Genomic DNA, 25381 nt, shown 5'->3' with positions numbered 1-25381 from the left:
TTGTTTGATTACAGATCCCATCAAGGGCTGAGAAGGCATTCTGGGAGCTGCTGAATAAATAGGAATGGCCCATGCAACAGGAACAGTGCCTGGGAGTATAGACCTTTGCTCAAAGGTAGGGGCCACCGATGCATCAGAAGGACTTCTGGGAGGAACTAGTTGCATGGATATGCTCCCTTGGGCCTCAAGGCTCTCTGGAGCTGTGGGAACTTGCATAAATTTAGGGTTTGCCTGTGTTTGAAAGATATGCTGAGGCGATAGTGCCTCCATAGAACTGCTCCATAGGGTGGAAGTGCTCACTGAATCTTGGCTCATCTGTGGCTGGAATTTGGACTTCACTGAAGGCTGAGGGGGAAGAGGCTCCACCACAGTGGCGCCTTCTATAGAGGTGCTTTCTGAGACTAGTTGGCTTTGAGGACTTGGTAAGGACTGAGCAGGATATGTTGAGCGCATTGGGTCCATGGACATCATCTTAGCAGCAACAGCCTTGGATTCTAAAGGCACATTTTGATAAGGCTGCAGCATAGGCTGGGGAAGTGTCTGAGGCACATGCTCCAAAGAAGTGTTCCCTTCAAATGCTGTGCTCTCTGGAGCTAAAGAAAATGATTGCATCCCTTGAAGCTTCATCTGTGGCTGGAAAAAGTGCATTGCAAACCTTGGATCCATAGAAATCCCTCTGTAGGATGCTTGTTGCTGGATGAAGGGATTCAACAGTGGCTGAAGATGATGCTGAGGAGGCAAGGGCTCTATGGAAGCACATCCCTCAAATGCATCACTTTCTGCACCCAACAATATTTCTTTCTTGATGCTTTGTTGCACAGAGGACTGGGAAGGTTGTCTGAGAGTCTGTGCAGCAACACTCTCTTCAAAAATGGCAACTTCTGGGCCTGCAGAAACTTCTTGCTCAAACACTGGTCTGGTTGGGGGCTGAAAATTATGTCTGAGAAACAGTACCTCCATAGAAGCTGCCTCTTCCATGGTCGCAACATCTGAATAGGCGGGAATGTTTTGCTCATCATGGTGCCCCACTGGGTGCTTAGAAGCCTTTTTAGGGGACAGTGGCTGCATAAAAATGTCCCAGTCGGCAGCCACACCCTCTAACTCTACAAATTCTTGATGCTCAGCCTGAGTGCTCAACCATGACTCCATAGTGTGGCTGGGAGGCAATGTCTCCATAGATCTGCTCTGTCCCATAGAAATGTTCATTGTGGTGGGGGTTTGTTGTTGACTAATAGAACTCACCATGGGTGAAGAAGTGGTCTTGGGAAGCACCGGCTTGGCAGAAACACTCCGCTCTTTTGGAACACTCTTTGAAACTGGGACTGCTTCTTGCTGGTCTCTGAACTGACCTGAAGCCTGCTCTGAGCTGGTCAGATCCTCAGAGCTGTGGTACTTCTCCATGTAACTACTTGATTCTGTGGAAGCTTCCTTTTCCTCAGACACCTGCACGGCCTGTGAATGGCAGGTGGGAGTCAGCTGCTCTTCAGAGATGGAACCTAGGGCGAAACTTTTTGATTCTGAGCATTCTTCAAAGTCCTCCAAGGAATGGGAAGAGTGAGATGTCAGTTCCTCACAACTTCTCTCATCTTCTGAAGAACTCTGTGGCTCTGAAAAGCCTTCTCTAGCTCCGGGTTTCCCTAATGACTGGGGGGAATATCTGAGAGGCTGCTGCTGCTCCATCATGCTCGGTCCTGCATCTACACTTTCTGATTTGAGGAAGACATCATCGTCATCATCATCATCCTCACCATCATCATCTTTAGCCTGGAAAGGATGTGTAGGATCCAGCTGCATTTCAGAACTACTCTCATACTCTGAGGTACTCTTTGAATCTGAGGAGATATCCCTTGCATTTGGCCACCTTCTGAGAGGGAAAGGTGATATCTGTGTAGAAACATCACCTTCTGTTGTAGCACTTGAAATGCTTGCAGAAAGGGCCCTGAAACCACTTCTGGAATGCCTCTTTTTGTTGGAAGTTGTGCTCTCCAAGGATAATTCCATTTTGGGTTGACATTTCTGCGAACCAGGGCTGGATGCTTTTTCTTCTTCTCCATGGACTTTACTCAAGACAGTGGCCTCTTCTGGGCTGGTAGAAGATTTTTGTGTCCATGGCAACATAGCAGCTCTATTCTTTCTCTTCTTGCCTTCAGAAGACCTATCTTCTTGGCACCGTGGTGAACCACTGACCAAGGACTCCACTACATCTGTAGGTATAGGTTGTGGTGCTAGCGCTCCTTGAGCTTCAACATCTATGTCACCCATTTCCCTCTTCATACCCCCTTTATCTGACAGCATCTCCTCAGAACGAGCAATTTTTGATTCTGTGGTTGTTTGTTGTGCTGTGCCTTTCTTCTCCAAGAAAAGGTGTAAGAAAGAGTGCTCTTCACCAGTCATCTCTTTATTAGGTGAGGACTCAGATCTACTGCCTAGGCCATGCTCTTGAGTGGATTTTAGAAGGCTTCTTTCTATGATCTCCCACTCATTTTTGGCCCTTCTACATCTTCTTGGATTTGATCCTGAAACTGAGTAACCCATGCTTGAGGGAACACCAGTGCTTAGAGCCTGATCTCTTGTCTCCTTATCTTGAGTCTGAGGTTTGTAACTCTTCTCCTGGCTTGAGAGTTCTATACCAAATGTAAAAAGAAAGAGAAATACGTGTACTTTAGGCTGCTTTAGAATTCTGAAAAGAGTACTACTCTTTCCTGGTCATGTTTGCTACCAAATTCCCTGGTATGTAGAAGCAACTACGCAGAGGACATTCCCCTTTTCACGTATCAATTTAAGCCATGAGAAAAGATATCAAAGGGAAATTTCAACCTTATGAGTAGATAGTCCTGAGCTGGCTCATTAGCACTTCATCAGTAGTCTGGTCGACCATTAGGTGTGAAATTCAAAAAGAGGCAAAATGTGATCTTGTAACAATGATTACATTTGAGAAACCTGGCTGGATCAGGAGCAAAGGGAGTGCCTTTTATAAATGCCTTTTATATTATTATTTTGTGTATGTGGGTATTTTGTATGCATGTACGCCTGTGCTCCACATATGTGCCTGGTGCCTGGTGTCTGTGGAGGCCAGAAGAGGGCATAAGATCCCTTGTAGCTGGAATTACAGATACTATGAGCCTCCAAATTGGGAAATTATACCCGAGTCCTCTGGAAGAGCACCAAGTAAGTGCTCTTAATCTCAGATCCCTCTCTCCAGCCCAGCAAGGGGATTTTTTTTTTTTTTACTTTCTGAATAGTATTTCTATTTTCTATATAGTACTTATCCAAACTTCTTGGAATTTTATATTATATGGATTCATGCTTTTTTTCCCAGAAAAAAAAAAAGTCAAATTATTTGAGAGGTTAGGATTATGCGCCCCCCCCCTTTTCATTTTTACCTTCTTGTCTTAAAACAATCCTGAATAACACACATGTAAAGCAGTTCTCTGAATACATGCAAAGCAATACTCCAAGGCCTCAGCAATTCCATTTGTGAGACTACTCCTTCTAGGACCTTTTCCTAAGCAACTCAGTTTGATCTAAGCAGCAGAGCCCCAGTGGCTTCTCTTCCTTCACAGAGATTGTATATGGAGTACCACCTAGTGGTTGCATGTGCAGCCTATGGCACAAGGAAGAGTGTGTTAAGTCCTTTCTCAAGCAGGCCCTTCCTGTGGAACAGCAACCAAGCTACCCCAGGAATATGGACTCAGTTCTATCCCCACGTGTGAAAGGGACAACTGTGGAAAATGATATTATACTCTTAATGTACGTCCCTTTTTTTCTCCCTCCCTCTGGTCCTTCTTTGTAAGTCTTTTTTAGTGTTTTTTTTTGGGGGGGGGGAGGAGTTGGAAAACATGCTTAAGGAAGTCTCATCTCTGAAACTACATGCGAAATCATCTGTGGAAAAATCTTGACAACCATCCAACCTAATTGATGAAACCAAAATTTCATTTAGTCAGACATTGCATGCAATTAGCTTGCCATCGAGTTAACGCTGAAATCTGTCTAGGCACACAGACAAGCACACAGAGACTTTTTCACTCTGGCAGCATTTGTTTGGAAAGTGGTCAGGTGACAGCTGCCAAGGTTATTTGCCTGCAGCTGTGCAAATCTCTGGTAGCTGTGGATATGTGAAGTCATTATGGACACAAAACCTTCTCTATACTAGAAGAGAAAGGTAACTCTTATAAAAATAATTTGAGAGGAAGCAGTTTGGCTGTTCCTATCTTGTTATGTTGTTGAGGAAGAATACTGAATAGGGCCATCACTGGCTGCACTCTGTAGAACTCAGCCAGCATATTAACTTGAAAGAATTAAACACACGTACAAACAAAGCACATCTCTGGCTGGAAATTGGTTTAGCTAAAATAGAAAACCATGTTTTCATTTACACAAAAAAGAAAACCTTTTCTGCAAAACCCGTACAAACTTTGTTTTTACTAGTTCGGGTGGAGAATCTCTGGTGGTACTTATGTGAACCTCTTCTTAATTAAAAGTTTTGGTTATATGATTCCTAAATTATGTATATGGATATGGACTTCAGAGAAGGTCCTTATACCTGTTCACTAGTAAGCTAGGCAGAATGACAGAAGGGTTGCACAAAGTCTCCCATAGTGGAGACCCTGCCTCCTTGGGTTTTGGTGAGGTGTCCAGGGTCCTAATACATGCACAGGCTTTTACTATTTTTTTAATTATGTGTATGGGTATGTGCACAGAGTTGCCCACAGAAGCCATAGGTGTCAGATCCCTCCCGCCCCCCGCTGCTGGTTTTACAGCAGTTGTGAGCTTCCTGACTTGAGTGCTGAGACTCAAACTAAGGTCTTCTGAAAGCAGTACATGCTCTTAGTTATTGGATTCTCTCACCAGTTTGCTTGTTTGCATCTGACACTGAAAAACCCCAAGAGCATCCAGGGTAGCAGTCCTGAGGTCATTTTTGTTTATAATTCCCACCACACTGCACTGTGCAATGAAGCCCAAGATCCACTGGCTGGCAGTGAAGGGATGCTAACCTGTGCCGTCCCTTTTCTGCTCCTTTTGGTCAGCTTGTTTCATCTTCACTGTAGTCTTTTCTTTGGATGGTAGTGAATGCTGCTGCTCTTCCTGCTTTACTTTCACCTGAAACAAAGGTTTTTTAAAAGACCTTTTTACTGATTGGCATGGTTCTCAGACTTTTTCATGAGTGAGCTAGGCAGAAAGCAGAAAGCCAAAAGAGTCGCACAAAGTCTCCCAGAGCAGACAGCCTACCTCTCTGGGTCGTGGTGGTGTGTCCAGGGACCCAGTGCATTATAGGCCTTGGCCCCTAGGTTACCATACTTGCTTCTGGAACAACTCTCAACTCATTTTTTTTTATTTTTCTTTTTAGTTACATTTTGTTTCAACTCATTTTTAATCCATGTCTTAAAACAAATTTGAGATGTCTTTTTCACTTTTATTTTTGAGATTGTAATATCATGACAACACTTCTGCATTCTCCTCCCTCCAAATCCTTCCATGTACTCCTCCTTGTTTCCTTTCAAATTTACGGCCTTTTTTCATTGTTATTACATGAATATGTGTAGGTGTATATCATATGTATTTATGTGTTCCTATATAGTACCTGCTTTGCTTGATCCATATAACATTACTTGTATGTGTATGTTTTTCAGGGCTGACCATTTAGTATTGAATAACCAATCTGTGTGTTTTTCTCTGGGGAAGATGATTTCTCCCAATCTCAGTATTTTTTAGTTGCCTATAGTTCTTTATGTAGGCCTGATGCCTCTTGGGCTTTCTCCCATCTATTTTGCATGTCTATTGATGTGTTCAGGTCATGTTTAGGCAGTCATGCTGGTGAGACTTCATGGGTGTAGTTTCTGAATGGTAGAGGCAACTTTGGATGAGTGGCTGAATTATTTGTACTTTCATGCTCTCCCCTGTAAGTTATTCGTGCTATCCAGTCTCCAAGTCTATTCCATCTACTTTAGTGCAGAATACCCGAAGAATTAGTTGAGTGTTTGACTGGCTAATTATTTTTGTAGAACACACATCCTTTTAAACGCCGGTACCTTTGATTTCTTAACTTTAATTGAAAATTTCTTCCAAAATCATCAGTCCTTTGTCTTCTTTTTTCAAGGATTTTATGACACTCATTCATCTGTGTGCATATGTATGTGTGCATGCTCATGGGCAAACGTGTGTGTATGTGCCACAGTGTGCTCGGAGAAAAGAGGACAACTTGCAGGAGTCAGGGCTCCCTTTTTATATGGGAGCTAGGGATCAGACTCGGGTCCTCCCACTTCATGACAAGCAGTTTACTTAGCATACCTGTTCTCGTGTGATTTTAAAGAATTTTTTTCATATTTATTTCTGGTTTTGTTTTAATTATATATTGTGGTGTGTCTCTGTATGGGTATGTGCACATGTGACTGCAGGTATGTAAAGAGTCCGGAGGAAAACATTCACTCACTCAAGCAGGAGTTACAGGTAGCTATAAGCTGCCTGACATGGGCGCTAAAAACCAAAGCTGGGTCCTCAGGAAGAGCAGTATGAGTCATCAACCACTGAGCGATCTCTCCAGACCCCATTGCCATGATTCTAACTTACTAGCTTTGCCTAAATATATCTCTGCTTGCCAGTAACTCAAGTGTCAGAACTCTGTGGCAATGTGTGGAAGTCTTTGGAAGAGTTGGGAGCTAAAATCTGAATGATTGAAGTTCCTGAAAGCCTCCTCGGAAAGTGGAGCGGTGCAGTAGTTTATAACTCATATGTCTTCCATGAACAATAAGTCAGAGAATCTTTATCGAGACTAGAATTGAATACTCCCTGCAGAGAGGACTCAAGGGATTTCCAAACACTAAAGCAATAAGCATGTTGTGCAGGGTTAACTCTGTTTCTGCTTTCTTCATTCCCTTTATAGAAAGTTCAAACACAGGACTTTTCATGTAACCAGCACAAGCTTGCTCACCCACTGCAAACACCAAGACTAGGACAGTGCCGTGTGCAATAATATCCCTACTTAAGGAATGGATCACTCATCAACTGTATCCAACCTTTGTCTCTCAGGCAGCACATGGCCACACATGACCAAGGATATCTATGAATGTGTCCCAACCCAAAGCAGCAAACTTCAAGCATTATGAGATATTCTGGGCATCTTTTTTTTTTTTTTAATTCAGTTGCATGGTTCTAAAGTGTGAACTTTGTAGATAACAATGCCATGGCATGGCAGAGTGTCAGATGTTTGGGTACATTTCTACACATATAGTTTCCTAGCAGCAGTGGGCATAGGCTAGACCTTGTCTTTTCTAAAACGGTTTAATATGGGGTCTCTTGAAAGACTTACAGATGTGGAAATTGTCTTCTTCTTCTTCTTCTTCTTCTGTTTCCGGGGGTTTAAAGATATCTTTTGTTTAGCAGCTGAAGAATCCAAGCAACCACGGGAGGTGGCTGGGGTGCTAAAGTGTGAGGGCTGCTGAGTGCTGCTTTGAGAGGACTGGGCTAGCTCAAGATCCGAAGACATTTCAGAGACACTCTGGAGAGTGGGAGAGAATAAGTGAGTAAATCCGTACAGATGCTACCACTGTTCTGGAAGCCAGTAATGCTTCCTTCTCGCTGGAGAATGCCTGAGGAAACTTTTCATGGACGACTGCACTTTTTCTTGCTACGTTCACTTTAAATGCCACACTTCCATTCCTTTGTAAATGAAAGCAAGAAACAGGAAGAAATTTAGGGGGGGGGGCCTCCTTCATTCAGAAAGCAACCAGCAATGCCAACCAGCAATTAGAATGTCAGCACACAGTGGAGTTTGCAAGGTGTAATGTTTGTATGTTTTCTTGTTCCATTTCCCTTCTTACTGACAGGAAGACATCTGGCTAGAAAGAGAGGTACATACTGGGGGACGGTGGCCTCAGTGGAGCTCTGGGGTCACTGTGTTGGAGAGTTAGGTGGAGGAAGAAAATCCAGCAGGAAGAAAGCATGTTTGCAAGTGGTATTTTCATACAGAGCACAATAAGCTTATTTATATTTACTGTTCATGGGTAAAAGGCTGATGGGAAGACTCCAGGAACTGACTTTCCCAACTCTAATGAATCATGGTTGGCTCTATCTCCCCAAACTATTTGGTTCTGGGACACCTAGTTCCATTCCTTGGCAGGAACTCTAAAATAGTCCCAAGGGGGGATAAAGGTACATAACATTTCCTATACCTCCAAGATTCATACCAGAGTTCACCCACCCCAATGTACCTGCAGAGAAGTCACATTAAATAGCAGGTGATGAGTCATCTTGCTCCTGGACATCAGTAGCAAATAATGCCACATTATTCCCTTTTTGTTTACCCACTAAGTCCTTTTCAAAGTAGTGTTCCACAATGCCAGGGACCCCTTGGTAAAAGGCAGAGTTCACATGAACCTACATTTCCGACAAACATTGTATGCTGATGCAAGGATAACGTCAGATGCTTATCTTGGCTCTAAACATGATCCTTTTATGGTCTTCCATTTCAGCATCTGGGGGCTGACCAGTGCTAATGGGTCAGGATGCTGATAAACCTAGATCACCTTTCTGATCTCACTTCTAATCATGGCAAGAGGAATATACTGCATCTGTTGTGTGGGATCAATCACTAACACTATAGCAGTGGCCTCAAGATTTTAACTCTTCCTTTGTTTTTGTTTTTTGTTTCTCTGTGTAGCCTCAGCTGCCCTGGAACTCACTCTGTAAATCAGGTTGGCCTTAAACCAAGAGATCTGCCTGCCTCTGCCTGTTTCTGCCTCCTAAGTGCTGGGATTAAAGTGTGTGCCACCACTGCCTGGCTTTTAATTTTAATGCAACTGTCATCCATTAATTTATAAATACCTCTTCTCAATATAATTTATTTGGCTTACAATTACTAATTGAATACTCAGCACATAGAATTATATCCCTTGTTTTTATTGCTCTGAACTTCTTTTTTGCATAAAGGTCATCTTATGGTTCTGGTCTTTTAGGAGTGTATGGTAACATTTATACCAAAGTTAACCTCACATGATACATCTCCCTCTTGCTTCCCTGACCTCATCCTTCTACCATTTACTGATCTAGACACACTGCTGATTTATTGTTCTTCAAACAGTCTAAGCACGCTTTCCAGAGTCCTTTGTACTGATGAGCATGTTATTCACTGTGTCCATGTAGCTAGCTCCCTCACTTATGTAAGCTCCCGACTCAGAATCTGTCTCCTTATGGAAGCTACTTAAACATTTCAGCACTGGTGTTGGGGGGGTTCAAGTGGTGGGCTTGCCCATTTGTGCATTCCTGAAGACCAGAGATCAATACATCAGTGCTATTCCTCTATCACTGTACACTTTTTTTTTTTTGAAACAAGGCTGTTCAATGAACTTAGAGCTTGCCACTTTGGCTCAATTGTCTAGTGAGCCTGGGATCCATCTGTACTTGTCTCTCTGCCCCTAGCACTGAGGTTACAGATATGTGGGCTGCCAGACATGTTTTCTCCACAGGTTCTGAGCTCAGGTCCTTATGCCTGCACAGCAAGCATATTAACCACCGAACCCTCTCCCCAGCTCCAGCTCTGACATTTTACAATCCTCTTTCTTGCACTGTTTTCCCCCTAGCACTATTATCACTGTATTATTTATGTTTTCTTTACTCATCTTTTTCATTGTCCATATTTCCCATTACAGTTTGAACTCCACAATGAAGAGTTTTTTTTCTATTTATTTTGGGGTCTGTGTGCACATGCCTGCAAGCATAGGCTAGGGAACAAGCTCAGGTGTTATTCCTTTGGGTGCTAGCTGTCTTTTCCTTTTGAAAGGAGGTCTCTCACTGGCCTGGAACTCATGAAGTAGGCTAGTGTGGGTAGCCAGCAAGCCTCAGAGATCCACGTTTGCTCCTCTCCAGTGCTGAGATTATAAGTGAATGCAACCACAGCTGGCTTTTTCTTTTCTTCTTAAAAATGAATTCTGAGGGTCAGACTCAGGTCCGTGTGACTGCAAGACTGGCACTGTACCAACAGAACCACTTGCCCACACTTCACTTCTTTTTATATTGTGTGTCTGAGGGCACAGTTGTTGTTCACTGATGATTTGAACTGGTAAATTAATTGTGTTAAAGGCCGCCACCAGGTTTGCCTGTCTAAATATTGGTCAAGCAAGCTCTTCTGTTCCCTGTGTCACTTTAGTCATTCTGTCTAAAGCTTCACTATTTTCGGTTAAAAGAACATCTAGGTTTATAAATCCTAAAAAGATACCATGCAACTTGCTTTGTATGAAAGCCAGCTCAGGATACCTAGATGGTAAACCATACAGACCAATTTTCATTCAGTTGGCCTCCCCAAACCTTACAGTATGAAAGATTTATTCCAGTGACACTCATTCTATAGTATAACAGAAAGATCAGGCTAAGCAAAAACCTGTTCATTTCCTTATTGATATGTTCAAGATTAAGTTCATTCATTCCCAGTTGCAGTCAGATCTAATCACTGACCTACATCTAACATCCAACCTGAATTAAAACTACAAGAAAAGCACCTGACTAAGGGACCTTGCACTCATACATTCAATTCAAACTAGCCCCCAGAGGCATAGTGTGTTGTGTGGATGGAGTTTATTCGGATTTTAGTATTTCCTTAAGCCCATCAGTGGGCTAAAAAATTGCTTATACTCTGGAGGTCTGGACAGTATTTCTTAATATAGTTTTCAAAAACACCCTCCCAATATTAAAATCATCCAGAAGAGGGTGGTGAGGGACATGTCAAGACCAGACAGTAGCTGGGGGTATAGCTCAGTGCTAAATACATGTGTGAAAGGTCCTGCATTCAATCCCCAGCATCCAAAACAAAATAAAACAGAACTGGAGGATAAGAATATCAGATGAATTACCTTAGAATGACTTGATAAACTCGCCAAGGGGGTATTTTAGGGCCAAAATAGAGAACAAGAACCATAACTCATTTAGCACATCTTCAAATCAAAGCACATGGAGTGCATAAATAATCCCATCAATTTTCTTAGAACAAGATGCAGGAATTTATGAGTTTCTTCTGGTTCCTTCTTAGGCCCCATCTCTTTCCTCAGCCATATTGTTTAGTACCTCCCTAGAAGAGTTACCAAGGAAGTCAATCATAAGATATTATGAGTTGGAGTCCAAGATGGCAACTGCCAGTGCACACAGTTTCTGATGGGCAAAAGATCTGAAACTTGAAAACTGGTGAGTGGATGGGTGGCTAAAGTCAGAACATTGACTTTTGAGGCTTCCTGGCCTAGAGAAGACAACCCATGAGCTGGGACAGATTGGATCCAGCTCCCCCACCCCCGTGATTGTCTCCAAGGTCTGAGAGTGGCAAACTATCGACCCCCTTCATGTTCAGCAGCACCTTCCCTTGCTCTGCTTGTCCTGGCTGTGCGGCTGCGGTGGGGAGTGCCTAACCTCAGGCACGGGGCACTTCCTTACTCTAATGGCCAAACAGGGGACCTAAATCTGAGAGTGGAAAACTGTGGGCACACTGACATTACCTCATATACCTGCAAGTGAGTTCGCGGGCCCTCGCCGCTTTGCACACCCACCTGCCACCTGCCACACTTTTGCAAGGGAGTAGATACAGAGCCCCAGAGAGGTGTCCCTCTACACTATTAGTCATAACATAAGATCCCTCCCACCCACACTCCCACTGTAGGCAACATAGGTATCTCTGGGACAGCACTGTCAACATTGAAGCCCCTGTTCTGTGAGTCTCTCAGTGGAGTCCAGCCAAACAATCCCTGGAAACAAGATGTTACTGCTCAGGCAGATCTAAGTTCTTGGAGCACAATGATGAGACAGGCCTATGGGCCACTGAGCCATTCACTACATCTGCACATGCACAATGCACCTGCCAACAACCAAAGACAACTGCACCACAACCTGCACCTGAACTCCTCCCTTACACTTCATCCTTCCAGGCAGTCACACCTCCACACTCCTGTCCTTGTGTGCTTGCACACTTGCACCAGTTATCTTCCTTCATTAGCTGCATCTGAAACACCCACTCTCAAACTGGAGGATGTCGCTCATCTTCCTGAAGAATACTCTAGACTCCAGAGACAGATGGACCCAGTGTGAAGTACAGGCTCCAGGAAGAAACAGAAAAGGGTATGGACCATCAGAGGGCTAGAAGCCAGCATAAGAACACATCCAACAAAAATCAGGATATTGTGGCTGCATTAGAAACCACCAAAATCAATGGATATTTTAATTCATTGGAAACACAGGAAAATGAGTTGAAAGCTATGCTTATCAAGTTATTAGAGACATATAAAGAAGAAATGAACAAAACTCTCAAAGAAATACAAGCAAACACAGCCAAACAGAGGTACAAGTAGTGGTATAAAGAGAGGAAACAAACAAAAAAAATTGAGAACAACATGGAAAGAGAGGAATCCACTTTCAAACAGATGAAGGAAATGGTGCAAGATATGAAAACAGTTAGAATCAATAAAGAAAACACAAACACAGAAAATCCTGGAGCTAGAAAACTTAGAGAAAAAAAAAAAACAGGAACCACAAAGGTAAGCATCACCAACAGAATACAAGAGATGGAAGAGAGAAGCTCAGGTGATGAAGATACAATTGCAGAAATTGATACATCTATCAAAGAAAAAGTAAAATTGGAAAAGTCACAAACACAAAATATCTAAGTAATCAAGGACTTCATGAAAAGACAAAATCTAAGAATAATAGACTAAAAAGAAGATTCCAGGTTCCAAGGTTCAGAAAATATTTTCAAGAAAATCATAGAAGAAAAATTTCCCAACTTAAAGAAATAGATGTCCATAAACATACAAGAGGACTATAGAACACCAAATAGACTAGACCAGAAAAGAAACTCCTCATGCCACATAATAGTCAAAACACTAAATCTACAGAACAATACAGAAAAATATGAAAAACAGCAAGGGAAAAAGGACAAGTAACACATAAAGGTAGACCTATCAGAATCACACAAGGCTTCTCAACAAAAAGTATGAAAGCCAGAAGGGCCTGAGTAGATGTCATGCAGACTCCAAGAGACCACAGATGCCAACACAGACTACTATACCCAGCAAAGCTTTCAACCAACATAGATGGAGAAAACAAAGTATTCCATGACAATACTAAACTTAAGCAGTATCTACACTGCAACCTCACCCTACAAAAGATACTAAAAGCAAATCTCCAATCCAACAAGATCAACTACACCCAAGAAAACACAGGATGTAGATAACTTCACGACAAAAAATTTAAAAGAAATAAGCATAGAAGCACAGTAACACCACTAACTCCACAATAAAAGGAACTACCTAACATTCATTGGTCACTATTATCTATCAACATCAATGGACTCAACTCTCCAATAAAAAGACACAGACTAACAGAATGGTTACAGAAACAGGATACATCATTCTGCTGAATCCAAAAAAGATAAACACTACCTCAGAGGAAACAGGTGAAGAAGTGTTTTTCAAGCAAATGGACCCCGAAAACAAACTGAAGTAGTTATCCTAACATCTAACAAAATAGACTTTCAACCAAAATTAATCAAAAAAAGATGATGAAGGACATTTCATTCTCATTAAAGGAAAACTCCACCAGGAGGGCATTACAATCCTGAACATCTATGCTCCAAATACAAGAGCACCTTCATTTGAAAATGAAACACTATTAAAACTTAAATCACAGAGGCGGGGTAAGATGGCAGCGCCGGGAGGACTCTCATTCTGAGGAGCAGCACAGCAGGATTGGCACAGTGACCAGCAATCAGAACTTGCAGCTATAAAACACAAGTGATTGTGTTTCACAGGTGAGAGGATACCCCACGGTGGGGGATTCAATCAGCTTTAACTCACCCAGCTAAACCGCGGAAGAGATCCCGGTTCCGACAGGCGCTTGTTCGCCAGCCCAGAGCTACCCGCCAGCGTAATCTGGTCACGGTCCCAGACTGAACTGTGGGCCCACAACACTATAGACTGGATTTCCCAGTCCAGAGATAACCCCACGGAGCAGGAAACAATTGGGACCAAACTCAGGTTACCCAGACATCCCCTGGAAAAGAGCCAGGACACAGGCGCCTGCCTGCATGCCTGATTCGCCACCTCAGATAGAACTGTGGGCACCAGGGCACCAGGGCACCAGACTGCATGTCTCTGGCAGGAGGAAACCCCCAGCAGAGGGGGTCAGCAGCTCTAACGCTTAGGACACCCAGCACCAAAACACTTCCTGGACTCACGCAGACTCTAGTGCAGGCAGGAGCGCTGTGCTCTGCTGCCATTATTGAGTTCCCCTAGGGCACTGGGACACACAGCTGCATCCTCAGACCTACAAAAGCCAGAGAGCCATTACAGCAGCCCTCAGATACTGTGCCAAGGATCAACCAGTTATTCCTAGCTAGACTGACAAAACTGTGGGAATCCCTGGTCCTTCAAGAGGGCTGCACCCACAGCGTCTGGACCACAGCAGTGCCTGCAGCCACCATCCCAGACAGAGACACACAGCTTCTGGTCCAGAGTGAGGCACCCAGCCTCCAGACCAGAGCAGTGCCCCCAGGCGCCAACTCAACCTAGGTGCACATTCTCCAGGTCGAGAGCGGAGCACTCAGCCTCTGGCCCAGAGACTTGCTGAGTGCACCTCCCACTTGCCCGGACAGAACTGTGTGCCCCAGGATAACAGACTGAGTTTCCCTGTTGGGAGAAAACCCCACAGCTAGGGAATCAGCAGTTTCTTCAAGAGGACTGTACCTGGAAATTTAGTGAGCAGCAGCACACTAAATTTATAACAAGAAACCCAGCAATGGGGCAGCTGTCTTGAGAAATTCTATGGGTAAGAGGAGATCCCCCCCGCCTAACATAGACCACAGCTACTACTGAGGGCTATAAACCTGAGGTGAGCAGTGGCAACTCCTGAGAAACACTGGCCATACAGTGACCATAACCAAAAAGCAGAGAAGGACTCCTTCAGGAAAAATCATCTTCCAGCCAAGGGGATACTCCCTACCTCAAGACTCCAGGAAGCACAGAAACTAACAGCCAAAACCTAAATCAGCCCAATGGGTAGAGGTCAGTGTAAAGGCTCAACCAACAAAAGACAGAGCAATATGGCATCTCCAGAACCCAGCCATCCAGAGGCGAACAGCCCTGAACAATGCAGCATAATAGAAAATCAAGAAGATGACCTTACGTCTATGTTGATGAAGAGGATAATAGAGGAAACAAATAAAATACGTAAAGAATTAGAGGAAAACCAAACAGATCATGGCTATCCGTAAAGAAATGGAGGAAGATAAAGACAAGCAGATTAGGGCCATCCGTGAAGAAATACGGGAAGATGCAGCCAAACAGCTTGTGGCCTTCAGAGAAGAAATAATTAAATCACTGAAAGAAATCAAAGAGACAGAGTTGAAGGAACTAAAAGAAAAAGAGGAAAATACAAGCAGACAGGTGAAGGAAGTAAACAAAACAACTCAAGACCTGAAGATAGAACTAGAAAAATTAAAGAAAACACAAATGGAGGAAATAATGGAGAGGAAGAATTTAGGGAAGAAAACAGGAACTACAGAGGTAAGCATAACCAACAGACTACAAGAAATGGAAGAAAGAATCTCAGTGTAGAAGATACAATGGAAGAAATCGACGTATCTGTCAAAGATAATGTTAAATCCAAAAAATTCCTGACACAGACCGTCCAAGAAATCCAAGACAATATGAAAAGACAAAATCTAAGAATAATAGGAATAGAGGAAAAAGAAGACTTCCTTCTCCAAGGCCCAGAAAATATTTTCAACAAAATCATTGAAGAAAATTTCCCCAAGTTAAAGGAGAAGCCAATAAGGATACATGAGGCCTACAGAACACCCAACAAATTTGACCAGAAAAGAAAATCCTCCCGCCACATAATAATCAAAACAGGAAGTATACAGAACAAAGAAAAAATACTAAAAGCTGCAAGGGAAAAAGGCCAAGTAACATATAATGGCAAACCCATTAGAATCACACCTGACTTTTCAACAGAAACTATGAAAGCCAGAAGGGCCTGGACAGATATCATGCAGACCCTAAGAGAACACAGATGTCAACCCAGGCTACTATACCCTGCAAAACTCTCAGTCCTCATAGACGGAGAAAACAAGATATTCAATGACAAAAACAAATTTCAACAATACCTACACACAAATCCAGCATTACAGAAGACACTGGAAGGGAAAATACAAGCCAAGAAAATTAGCTTCTGTCAAGAAAACACAGGAAATAATTAACCTTACTACAGCAAAACAAAAAGCAACCAAGCACACAACCTTATGAACACAGCCAACATCAAAATCAAAGGATCTAACAGCCACTGGTCATTAATCTCTCTCAACATCAATGGACTCAACTCTCCAGTAAAAAGACACAGATTAACAGAATGGATACGTAAACAAAACCCAGCAATCTGTTGCATACAAGAAACACACCTAAGACACAAAGATAGACATTACCTGAGGGTAAAATGTTGGAAGACGACTTTCCAAGCAAATGGACCCAAGAAACAAGCAGGAGTAGCCATTCTAATATCTGATAAAATAGACTTTCAACCAAAATTAATAAAAAGAGATGAGGAAGGACACATCATACTCATCAAGGGAAAATTCCACCAGGAAGACGTCACAATCCTGAACATCTATACCCCAAATACAAGAGCACCCACATTTGTAAAAGACACATTGATAAAATTTAAACCACATATAGATCCCCACACATTAATAGTGGGAGACTTCAACACCCCACTCTCAACAAAGGACAGGTCAACAAAACAGAAATTAAACAAAGAAACAATATCTCTGACAGAGGTCATGAATCAAATGGACCTCACAGACATCTACAGAACTTTACACCCAAACACAAAAGAATTTACCTTCTTCTCAGCACCTCATGGAACCTTCTTCAAAATAGACCATATAGTTGGTCACAAAGCAAGCCTCAACAGATACAAGAAGACTGAAATAATCCCTTGTATCCTGTCTGATCACCATGGAATAAAGCTGGACTTCAACAACAACAGAAATAGCAAAAAGCCTACACACACATGGAAACTGAACAACTTGTTACTAAATGACAGCTGGGTCAGGGAAGAAATAAAGAAAGAAATTAAAGCCTTTCTAGAACTCAATGAAAATGAAGACACAACATACCCAAACTTGTCGGACACAATGAAAGCAGTGCTAAGAGGAAAGTTCATAGCAATAAATGCCTTCAAGAAGAAATTCGAGACAGCTCATTCAAGCAACTTAATGGCCCACTTAAAAACCCTAGAAAAAGAAGAAGCAGACACACCAAAAAGGAGTAGACGGCTGGAAATAATCAAACTCAGGGCTGAAATCAATCAATTAGAAACAAATAAAACAATTCAAAGAATCAATGAAACCAAGAGCCGGTTCTTTGAGAAAATCAACAAACCCTTAGCCAAACTAACTAAAAGGCAGAGAGACACCACCCAAATCAACAAAATCAGAAATGAAAAGGGGGACATAACTACAGACACTGAGGAAATCCAAACAATCATTAGGACTTACTTCAAAAGTCTATACTCAACAAAATTTGAAAACCTAAATGAAATGGACAATTTTCTTGATCGATTTGACTTACAAAGCTGAATCAGGACCAGGTAAATCAATTAAATAGTCCTATATCCCCCAAAGAAATAGAAGCGGTCATCAAAAGTCTCCCATCCAAAAAAAGCCCAGAACCAGATGGCTTCAGCACAGAATTCTACCAGACCTTCAAAGAAGAGCTAACTCCAATTCTCTTCAAACTATTCCACAAAATAGAAACAGAAGGAACATTACCAAACTCATTCTATGAAGCCACAATCACCTTGGTACCTAAACCTCACAAAGACTCAACAAAGAAAGAGAATTTCAGGCCAATCTCCCTTATGAACATTGATGCAAAAATACTTAACAAAATACTTGCAAACCGAATCCAAGAACACATCAAAGATATTATCCACTATGACCAAGTGGGCTTCATCCCAGGTATGAAGGGGTGGTTCAATATACGGAAATCCATCAATGTGATCCACCATATTAACAAACTGAAAGAAAAAAACCACATGATAATCTCCCTAGATGCTGAAAAAGCATTTGACAAAATCCAACATCCATTCATGTTTAAAGTACTGGAGAGATCAGGGATACAAGGCACATATCTAAACATAGTAAAGGTGATTTACAGCAAGCTCATAGCCAACATCAAACTGAATGGAGAGAAACTTAAAGCAATCCCACTGAAATCAGGGACAAGACAAGGCTGCCCACTCTCTCCATATCTCTTTAACATAGTGCTGGAAGTCCTTGCTAGAGCAATAAGACAGTTGAAGGAGATCAAGGGGATACAGATGGGAAAGGAAGAAGTCAAATTATCACTATTTGCAGATGATATGATAGTATATATGAGTGACCCCAAAAACTCTACCAGGGAACTCCTACAGCTGATAAACACCTTCAGCAAAGTCGCCGGATACAAAATTAACTCAAAAAAATCAGTAGCACTCCTGTATACAAAAGACAAAAGGGCTGAGAAAGAAATTAGAAAAACAACACCATTCACAATAGCCACAAATGACATAAAGTACCTTGGTGTAACCCTAACCAAGGAAGTCAAAGACTTGTATGAAAAAAAAATTTCAAGTCTCTGAAGAAAGAATTAGAGGAAGATAGGAGAAGATGGAAAGATCTCCCATGCTCATGGCTTGGCAGGATTAACATAGTAAAAATGGCCATCTTACCAAAAGCAATCTACAGATTTAATGCAATTCCCATCAAATTGCCAACACAATTCTTTACAGACCTGGAAAGAAAAATTCTCAACTTCGTATGGAATAACAAGAAGCCGAGAATTGCTAAAACAATCCTCTACAATAAAAGATCTTCTGGAGGTATCTCCATCCCTGATCTCAAGCTGTACTATAGAGCAACAGTTATAAAAACTGCATGGTACTGGCATAGAAACAGAATGGTGGATCAATGGAATCGAACAGAAGACCCAGAAATAAACCCACACACTTACGGTCACCTGATTTTTGACAAAGATGCCAAAACCATACAATGGAAAAAAGATAGCATCTTCAAAAATGGTGCTGGTCCAACTGGATGTCTACATGTAGAAAAATGAAAATAGATCCATACTTATCACCCTGCACAAAACTGAAGTCCAAGTGGATCAAAGACCTCAACATAAAATCAGACACATTAAATCGGCTAGAAAAAAAAAAGTGGGGAATACCCTAGAACTCATTGGTACAGGAGAAAACTTCCTGAACAGAACACCAACAGAACAGGCTCTTAGAGCAACAATCAATGGGACCTCATGAAATTGAAAAGCTTCTGTAAAGCAAAGGACACCGTCATCAAAACAAAGCGACTGCCTACAGATTGGGAAAGAATCATCACCAACCCTTTATCTGACAGAGGACTCATATCCAATATATATAAAGAATTAAACAAGCTGAAAAGCAATAAACCAAGTAATCCACTTAAAAAATGGGGAACAAAGCTAAAGAAAGAATTCTCTGTAGAGGAATATCAAATGGCAGAGAAGCACTTAAAGAAATGCTCAACCTCATTAGCCATTAGGGAAATGCAAATCGAAACAACCCTGAGATTTCACCTTACACCCATCAGAATGGCCAAGATGAAAAACTCAAGGGACAACACATGCTGGAGAGGCTGTAGAGAAAGGGGAACCCTTCTCCACTGCTGGTGCGAATGTAAACTGGTACAACCACTCTGGAAATCAATCTGGTGCTTTCTCAGACAACTAGGAATAGCGCTTCCTCAAGATCCAGCCATACCACTCCTAGGCATATACCCAAAAGAGGCACAAGTACACAAAAAGGACATTTGCTCAACCATGTTTGTAGCAGCTTTATTTGTAATAGCCAGAAGCTGGAAACAACCCAGATGCCCCTCAACTGAAGAATGGATGCAGAAACTGTGGTACATCTATACAATGGAGTATTACTCAGCAATGAAAAATAAGGAAATCATGAAATTTGCAGGTAAATGGTGGGACCTGGAAAGGATCATCCTGAGTGAGTTGTCCCAGAAGCAAAAAGACATGCATGGTATATACTCACTCATATAAACATACAATATAGAATAAACCCACTAAAATCTGTACATCTAAACAAACTAAGCAAAAGAGAGGACCCTAACTAAAATGTTCAATCCCCATCCTGAAAGGCAAAGAGGATGGACATCAGAAGAAAAAGAAAATAGGAAACAACCTCGGAACCTGCTACAGAGGGCCTCTGAAAGCCAGAAGAAAACAGGAAACAACCTTGAAACCTGCCACAGAGGGCCTCTGAAAGCTTCTGCAGTATAGACCGTCAAAGCAGATGCTGAGCCTGATGGCCAACTGATGGGCAGAGTGAATGGAATTCTATGTAAGAACTGGGAAATAGTAAGAGCTGGAGGGGACGGGAACTCCACAAGGAGAGCAACAGAACAAGACAATTTGAACACAAGGAACTTCCCAGAGACCCATACTCCAACCAAGGACTATTTGTGGAGATGACCTGGAACCCCTGCACAGGCGTAGCCCATGGCAGTTCAGCGTCCAAGTGGGTTACATAGTAATGGGAAGAGGGACTGCCTCTGACATAATCTGATTGGCCTGCTTGTTGATCACTTCCCCCTGAGGGAGGAGCAGCCTTATCAGGCCACAGTAGAGGACAATGCAGCCACTTTTGATGAGAACTGATAGACTAAGATCAGAAAGAAGAGGAGAACCTCCCCTATCAGTGGACTTGGGGAGTGGCATGCATGCAGAAAGGGGAGGGAGGGTGGGATCGGGAGGGGAGGAGGGAGGGGCTTATGGGGGGATACAAAATGAATAAAGTGTAATTAATAAAAAAATTAAAAAAAAAGAAATTTGAAACATCTCCTACAAACAACTTAGTGGCACAACTGAAAGCCCTAAGAAAAAAAGAAGCAGAAACACCCAAGAGGAGTAGACAGCTGGAAATAATGAAACTCAGGGCTGAAATCAACCAATTAGAAACAAATAAAACTATTCAAAGAATCAATGAAACCAAGAACTGGTTCTTTGAGAAAATTAACAAGATAGACAAACCCTTAACTAAACTAACTAAAAGGCAGAGAGAAACTATCGAAATCAACAAAATCAGAAATGAAAATGGGGACATAACTACAGACAATGAGGAAATCCAAACAATCATTAGGTCGTACTAAAAAAGCCTATATGCCACAAAGTTTGAAAATCTAAATGTAACTAAAAGTTACTAAAAGTAACTCTACTAAACCATATTCTAAAATAGTTTGTATGGTTAATATTATATAATCCAATCTTTCCACCAACTCAGAGGACCCACCCGCATCCATCTGATTCAGTGGTGTTCTGCAGAATATAGTCATAACCCAATTGCATAAATTAATCATTTTCCATCTACCTACTGTCAGTCTGTGCTTTAATTTTGGTCTAACCTAAATTTTATGTGCCAAAGGCAGCTTTTCTTCATACAATCTTTTTTCTATGCTGGGATTTGAAGTGCAGTGACACTGGGCTACATCCCCAAATGCATTTACAGTATCTTTTAACATCAAAAGAGGATTTTTCTCTGACTGTCTAGATATTTTCTTTTTAAAGTATGTTTCTGTTTGCTTTTAGTTCCCAGTATCAGTGGCTCCAAATTCCAAACTCATCTAGGTTCACAACAACCAATTAGGGTAAACATAAATTTGAGAGTGGAGTTGTTAATATGAGTAAAATGATTTGTCAGTTGTTAATAGGTAGTATTCGGTTGGCAGATCTAAACATGTAAAACACATATGCATGCATGCTCACTACTGTGCTGTTTTTTATTATGGTAGACAGTTATGAAATAATATTGCATTGCCTAATCTCTGAATTTTTTAAAGTGTATAAGGTTTGATTCAGTTATAGAAGCTTTATTTTAATTGTAATAAGATAGCTGAAATTGTCCACAAACTGATATATTTCTGAAACGGTGTATTTCATTGTTTATGAGTTGATGTAGTGATTATCTGGTTTGTGAAACTGAATGGAATATGTAAACCATGGATCAAATCAAAAGTTAAGAATGGCCTTTTCTTTTCCAAAGTAGCACTCTGGTTTGTCCCTGGAGTTAAGATATGGCAAGAGAAAATAGAAAAAGAAATTATGCTTTGGATAGGTAGCCAACCTTGAACCTATCCCTGAGAGTAGAACTAATATTCACCTTTGTTGGTGTTGGTGAGTGATGTGATGAAGACTTCTTTCTGGAGCTCCTGGGTGACTTGTCACCAGCAATGGCTTTTTGCATCTCCTGATAGACTTTCTCAGATATGGTAGCATGTGGGCTGGTGCTGAATCTCTGTAAGCGTGAAGGTTGTGCTGGGGTCTGGTAAAAGGAAGAACGAAAAGGTTCAAACTTGGGTGTTTTCCCCTGGAATTCTGGTATTTTTTGGTCCTTAACAGGTTAAAGACTGACAAACCAAATGAAAACAAAAAAAAAGACATATATAAAAATGTCATATTGAAATCTAACATTATGTAGAATAAGTGCTAAAAAGAGCTAAGAGATTGCTCAAAAGTAAAAGTGCCCACCATGAAAAGATGAGGATTGGAATTCAAATTCCCCAAACTCATGTAAAATTAGGATGAGTAGCAGAGGCACCTGTAATCCTACTACCTCAATGTCAAGATGGAGGTCAGCGACAGGAAAATCCCTGGAAATTCGTAAGTCAGCTAGACTGAAGTATACAATAGAAAAACAGCAGAGACCTCGTCTGCAAGAAAGGGAGTTGAAAGGTGAGAATCAACGACTGAGGTTCTGAGTTTGTCCTCTGACAATTGTGTGCACACACACTGCATATGTGTGTGTTTATATGTATGCAAGTATGTATATGTCAACAATGCCCATGAAGCCTCCATAGATTAATACAAGCTGAAGACGCTTGGTGAAGACATGGTGGTTTGAATAAGAATGACCTCCATAGGCTCACATATTTGAACGTTTAGTCATCATATTGTGCATGTCTGTATGTATATAAAATAGCCACTGGAAAATAGACTTGACAAGGAATCTCCTGCCTCCATGCTGTCATGTCTAATACCTATTTAAACCAAAGACCACAAGAAGTCTTGGTTTTGGTTCTGGGTTTCTGCACACTTTTGCCAATTCTCAAACAAAGAAACGTCAACATTTTTATTTTTTAACTATTTAAGTCTTATCCCCTTCCAGATTCTGTCTAGAAACCCTGCTTCATTCTGCTCTTTCTTTGAATTTTGCCATGTTTTTTTCAGAGTCCAGTGCTTACAGGGGCAAATCTTGCTGTTATTATCTGGGATTGGAATTCACACTATTCTTCTATTCCTTTTACTCCAAAACTATCTGGGCTGGATCTTGGCCATGCTCATTTCTTGTCTCCATATTGTTAAGGTTGATTTTTCTGGAAATGTTAAAGAAAATCTAGAGAACTAAGACTGGGTGTGAGGCTCAATGGTACAGTCTTTGCGGAACATGAGTTTGTTCTCCGGTATCAGATAAACAGATGCTATAGTTTTATATTTAGTTTTATAAAAAGTGCTTTAAAAATGGAGACTTTGGGTTCATCCACAGTGATGGCACTCTGATCTGAGTGGAGGAGGAGGATGCACAGGAGACAAGCATTTAACACACTGATGACCAACTGCTATTGCTAAAGTATCATATAGGCACTTACAGAGCAACCCAATCCCTGAAGACTGCTTGGAAAGAAAACCCTGCCTACTCTCAGAAAGCCATCTTTTGGGAGGATTAAATCCCAATAAGAGGTCCAATATGGCGGCACTGAGAGGACACTGTGTCTGACAGCAGGACAGCTGTGACTACACAAAGACCAACAGACTGAACTGTGGGCCTTATAACACCACTGATTGTGTTTCCCAGGTAGGAGGACACCCCATAGTATGTGAATGAATTGGTTCCAACCTCAGGTTTCTCAGCTAATCCCTGGAAGAGTTTAGGGGTCCCAGCAGGAGCTCAGTCTCCAGCACAGAGCCACACACGTACATATTCTGATCACCACCCCAGACTGAACTGTGGGCCCTACAACACCAAAGACTGGGTTTTCCATTCAAGAAAACACCACACAGTGAAAGAAGCAATTGGGTCCTACCGACCTCAGGTCGCCAATACAGTCCCTGAAAAGGTCCCAGAGACACACCTGCACATGCCACTCACCATCCCAGACAGAACTGTGAGCCCCAAATCACCAGAGACGGTTGGGAGGAAATCCCATGGTGAAGGCAACACCAGGTCTGACCTCAGGGCACCCAGCCAAACCCTCCACCCCAGGAATAGTTCCCAGATAAGTTCCCAGGTTCCTGCAGGCATCCAGTTACCAGTGCTGAGCCTATTACCTGCACCTGTGAGCACTACTCACCATCCCAGACTGAACTACAGACCCCCAAACACCTGGGTTTCACTGTCAGGAGGAACCCCCACAGTGAGGAAAACATCAGGTCCAACCTCAGGGCACCCATCTAATCCCCAGAAAAGTTTCTGGGCTCCTGCAGGCTCAGAGCTCTAGCCTCCAGCCACGTGCCTGTGTGCTGTGCTCACCTGCCACTGACTGCTGCTTGATTCCTGGCATACTGAGCTCCAAATTCAGACCAACAGAAACTGGGGACCCACAGGATCAGCCCCCACATGCTACTCCAAAGCCCAATCTGTCTCCCTAGCTGAACTGACCAAACCATGGGGCTCCCTCATTCTTCAAGAGGGCTGTGCCCAGCAAACACAGTGTATGAGCAGCAGCCGCTCACTAAATTCAGAGCAAGAAACCCAGTGGCATGGCAACTGTCTCCAGGACTTCTCCTGGCTAGAGGAGAGCCCCTGGACTTCCAAATGAGCCCAGTTACCACACAGGACCATACACCTGAGGAGGGCTGTGGCTATTCCCAGAGAAGCACGAGCCATTCGGTGACCATACCCAAAAAGCTAAGGAGGGATGCTTCAGGAGCAACCATCTTCCTACCAAGTGGATTCCACCCACCCCAAGATTCCAGGAGGTGCCAGAAACAGACAACACCTGAGACAGTCACATGGGTTAGAGTCCAGTGTAAAAGCACAATCTACAAAAGCCAAAGCTATAAAATAAATAGAGGAAAGTTCAAACAAATAGGTGAAGGAATTGAAGCAAAAGCAGGAAAACACAATCAGACAAATCAAGGAAATCAGCAAAATGGTTCAAGGTTTAAAGGTGGAAAAGGAAAAGTTAATGAAAAAAAAAACAAATGGAAGAAATCATGGAGAGGGAGAACTTAGGGAAGGAAACAGACACTACAGAGGTAAGCATACACAACAGACTACAAGAGATGGAAGAAAGAATCTCAGGTGTTAAAGATACAATGGAAGAAATGGATGT

The 25381-nt window shown here is 42.1% G+C and overlaps 1 protein-coding gene across 1 annotated transcript in view; it reads right to left on the bottom strand.

The window, feature by feature from the left end:
- Kiaa1210 (KIAA1210 ortholog) overlaps positions 1–25381 on the bottom strand; it is a 54629-nt gene that overhangs the window by 7283 nt on the left and 21965 nt on the right. Inside the window, exons 4-9 of the mRNA XM_055604953.1 lie at positions 22210–22371; positions 7307–7495; positions 4995–5100; positions 2556–2624; positions 1058–2516; positions 13–940 (exon numbers count right to left, since the gene is read on the bottom strand). Of these exons, the coding sequence (XP_055460928.1) occupies positions 13–940; positions 1058–2516; positions 2556–2624; positions 4995–5100; positions 7307–7495; positions 22210–22371 (2913 nt within the window). The remainder of the gene's footprint in view (positions 1–12; positions 941–1057; positions 2517–2555; positions 2625–4994; positions 5101–7306; positions 7496–22209; positions 22372–25381) is intronic.

This window comes from Psammomys obesus, unplaced genomic scaffold (genome assembly GCF_907164565.1).
Source record: "Psammomys obesus unplaced genomic scaffold, mPsaObe1.curated_primary_1811, whole genome shotgun sequence".
NCBI lineage: Eukaryota > Metazoa > Chordata > Mammalia > Rodentia > Muridae > Psammomys > Psammomys obesus.
Note: the sequence above shows the minus strand (reverse complement) of the source record. Positions and strands in the feature narration are given on the sequence as shown.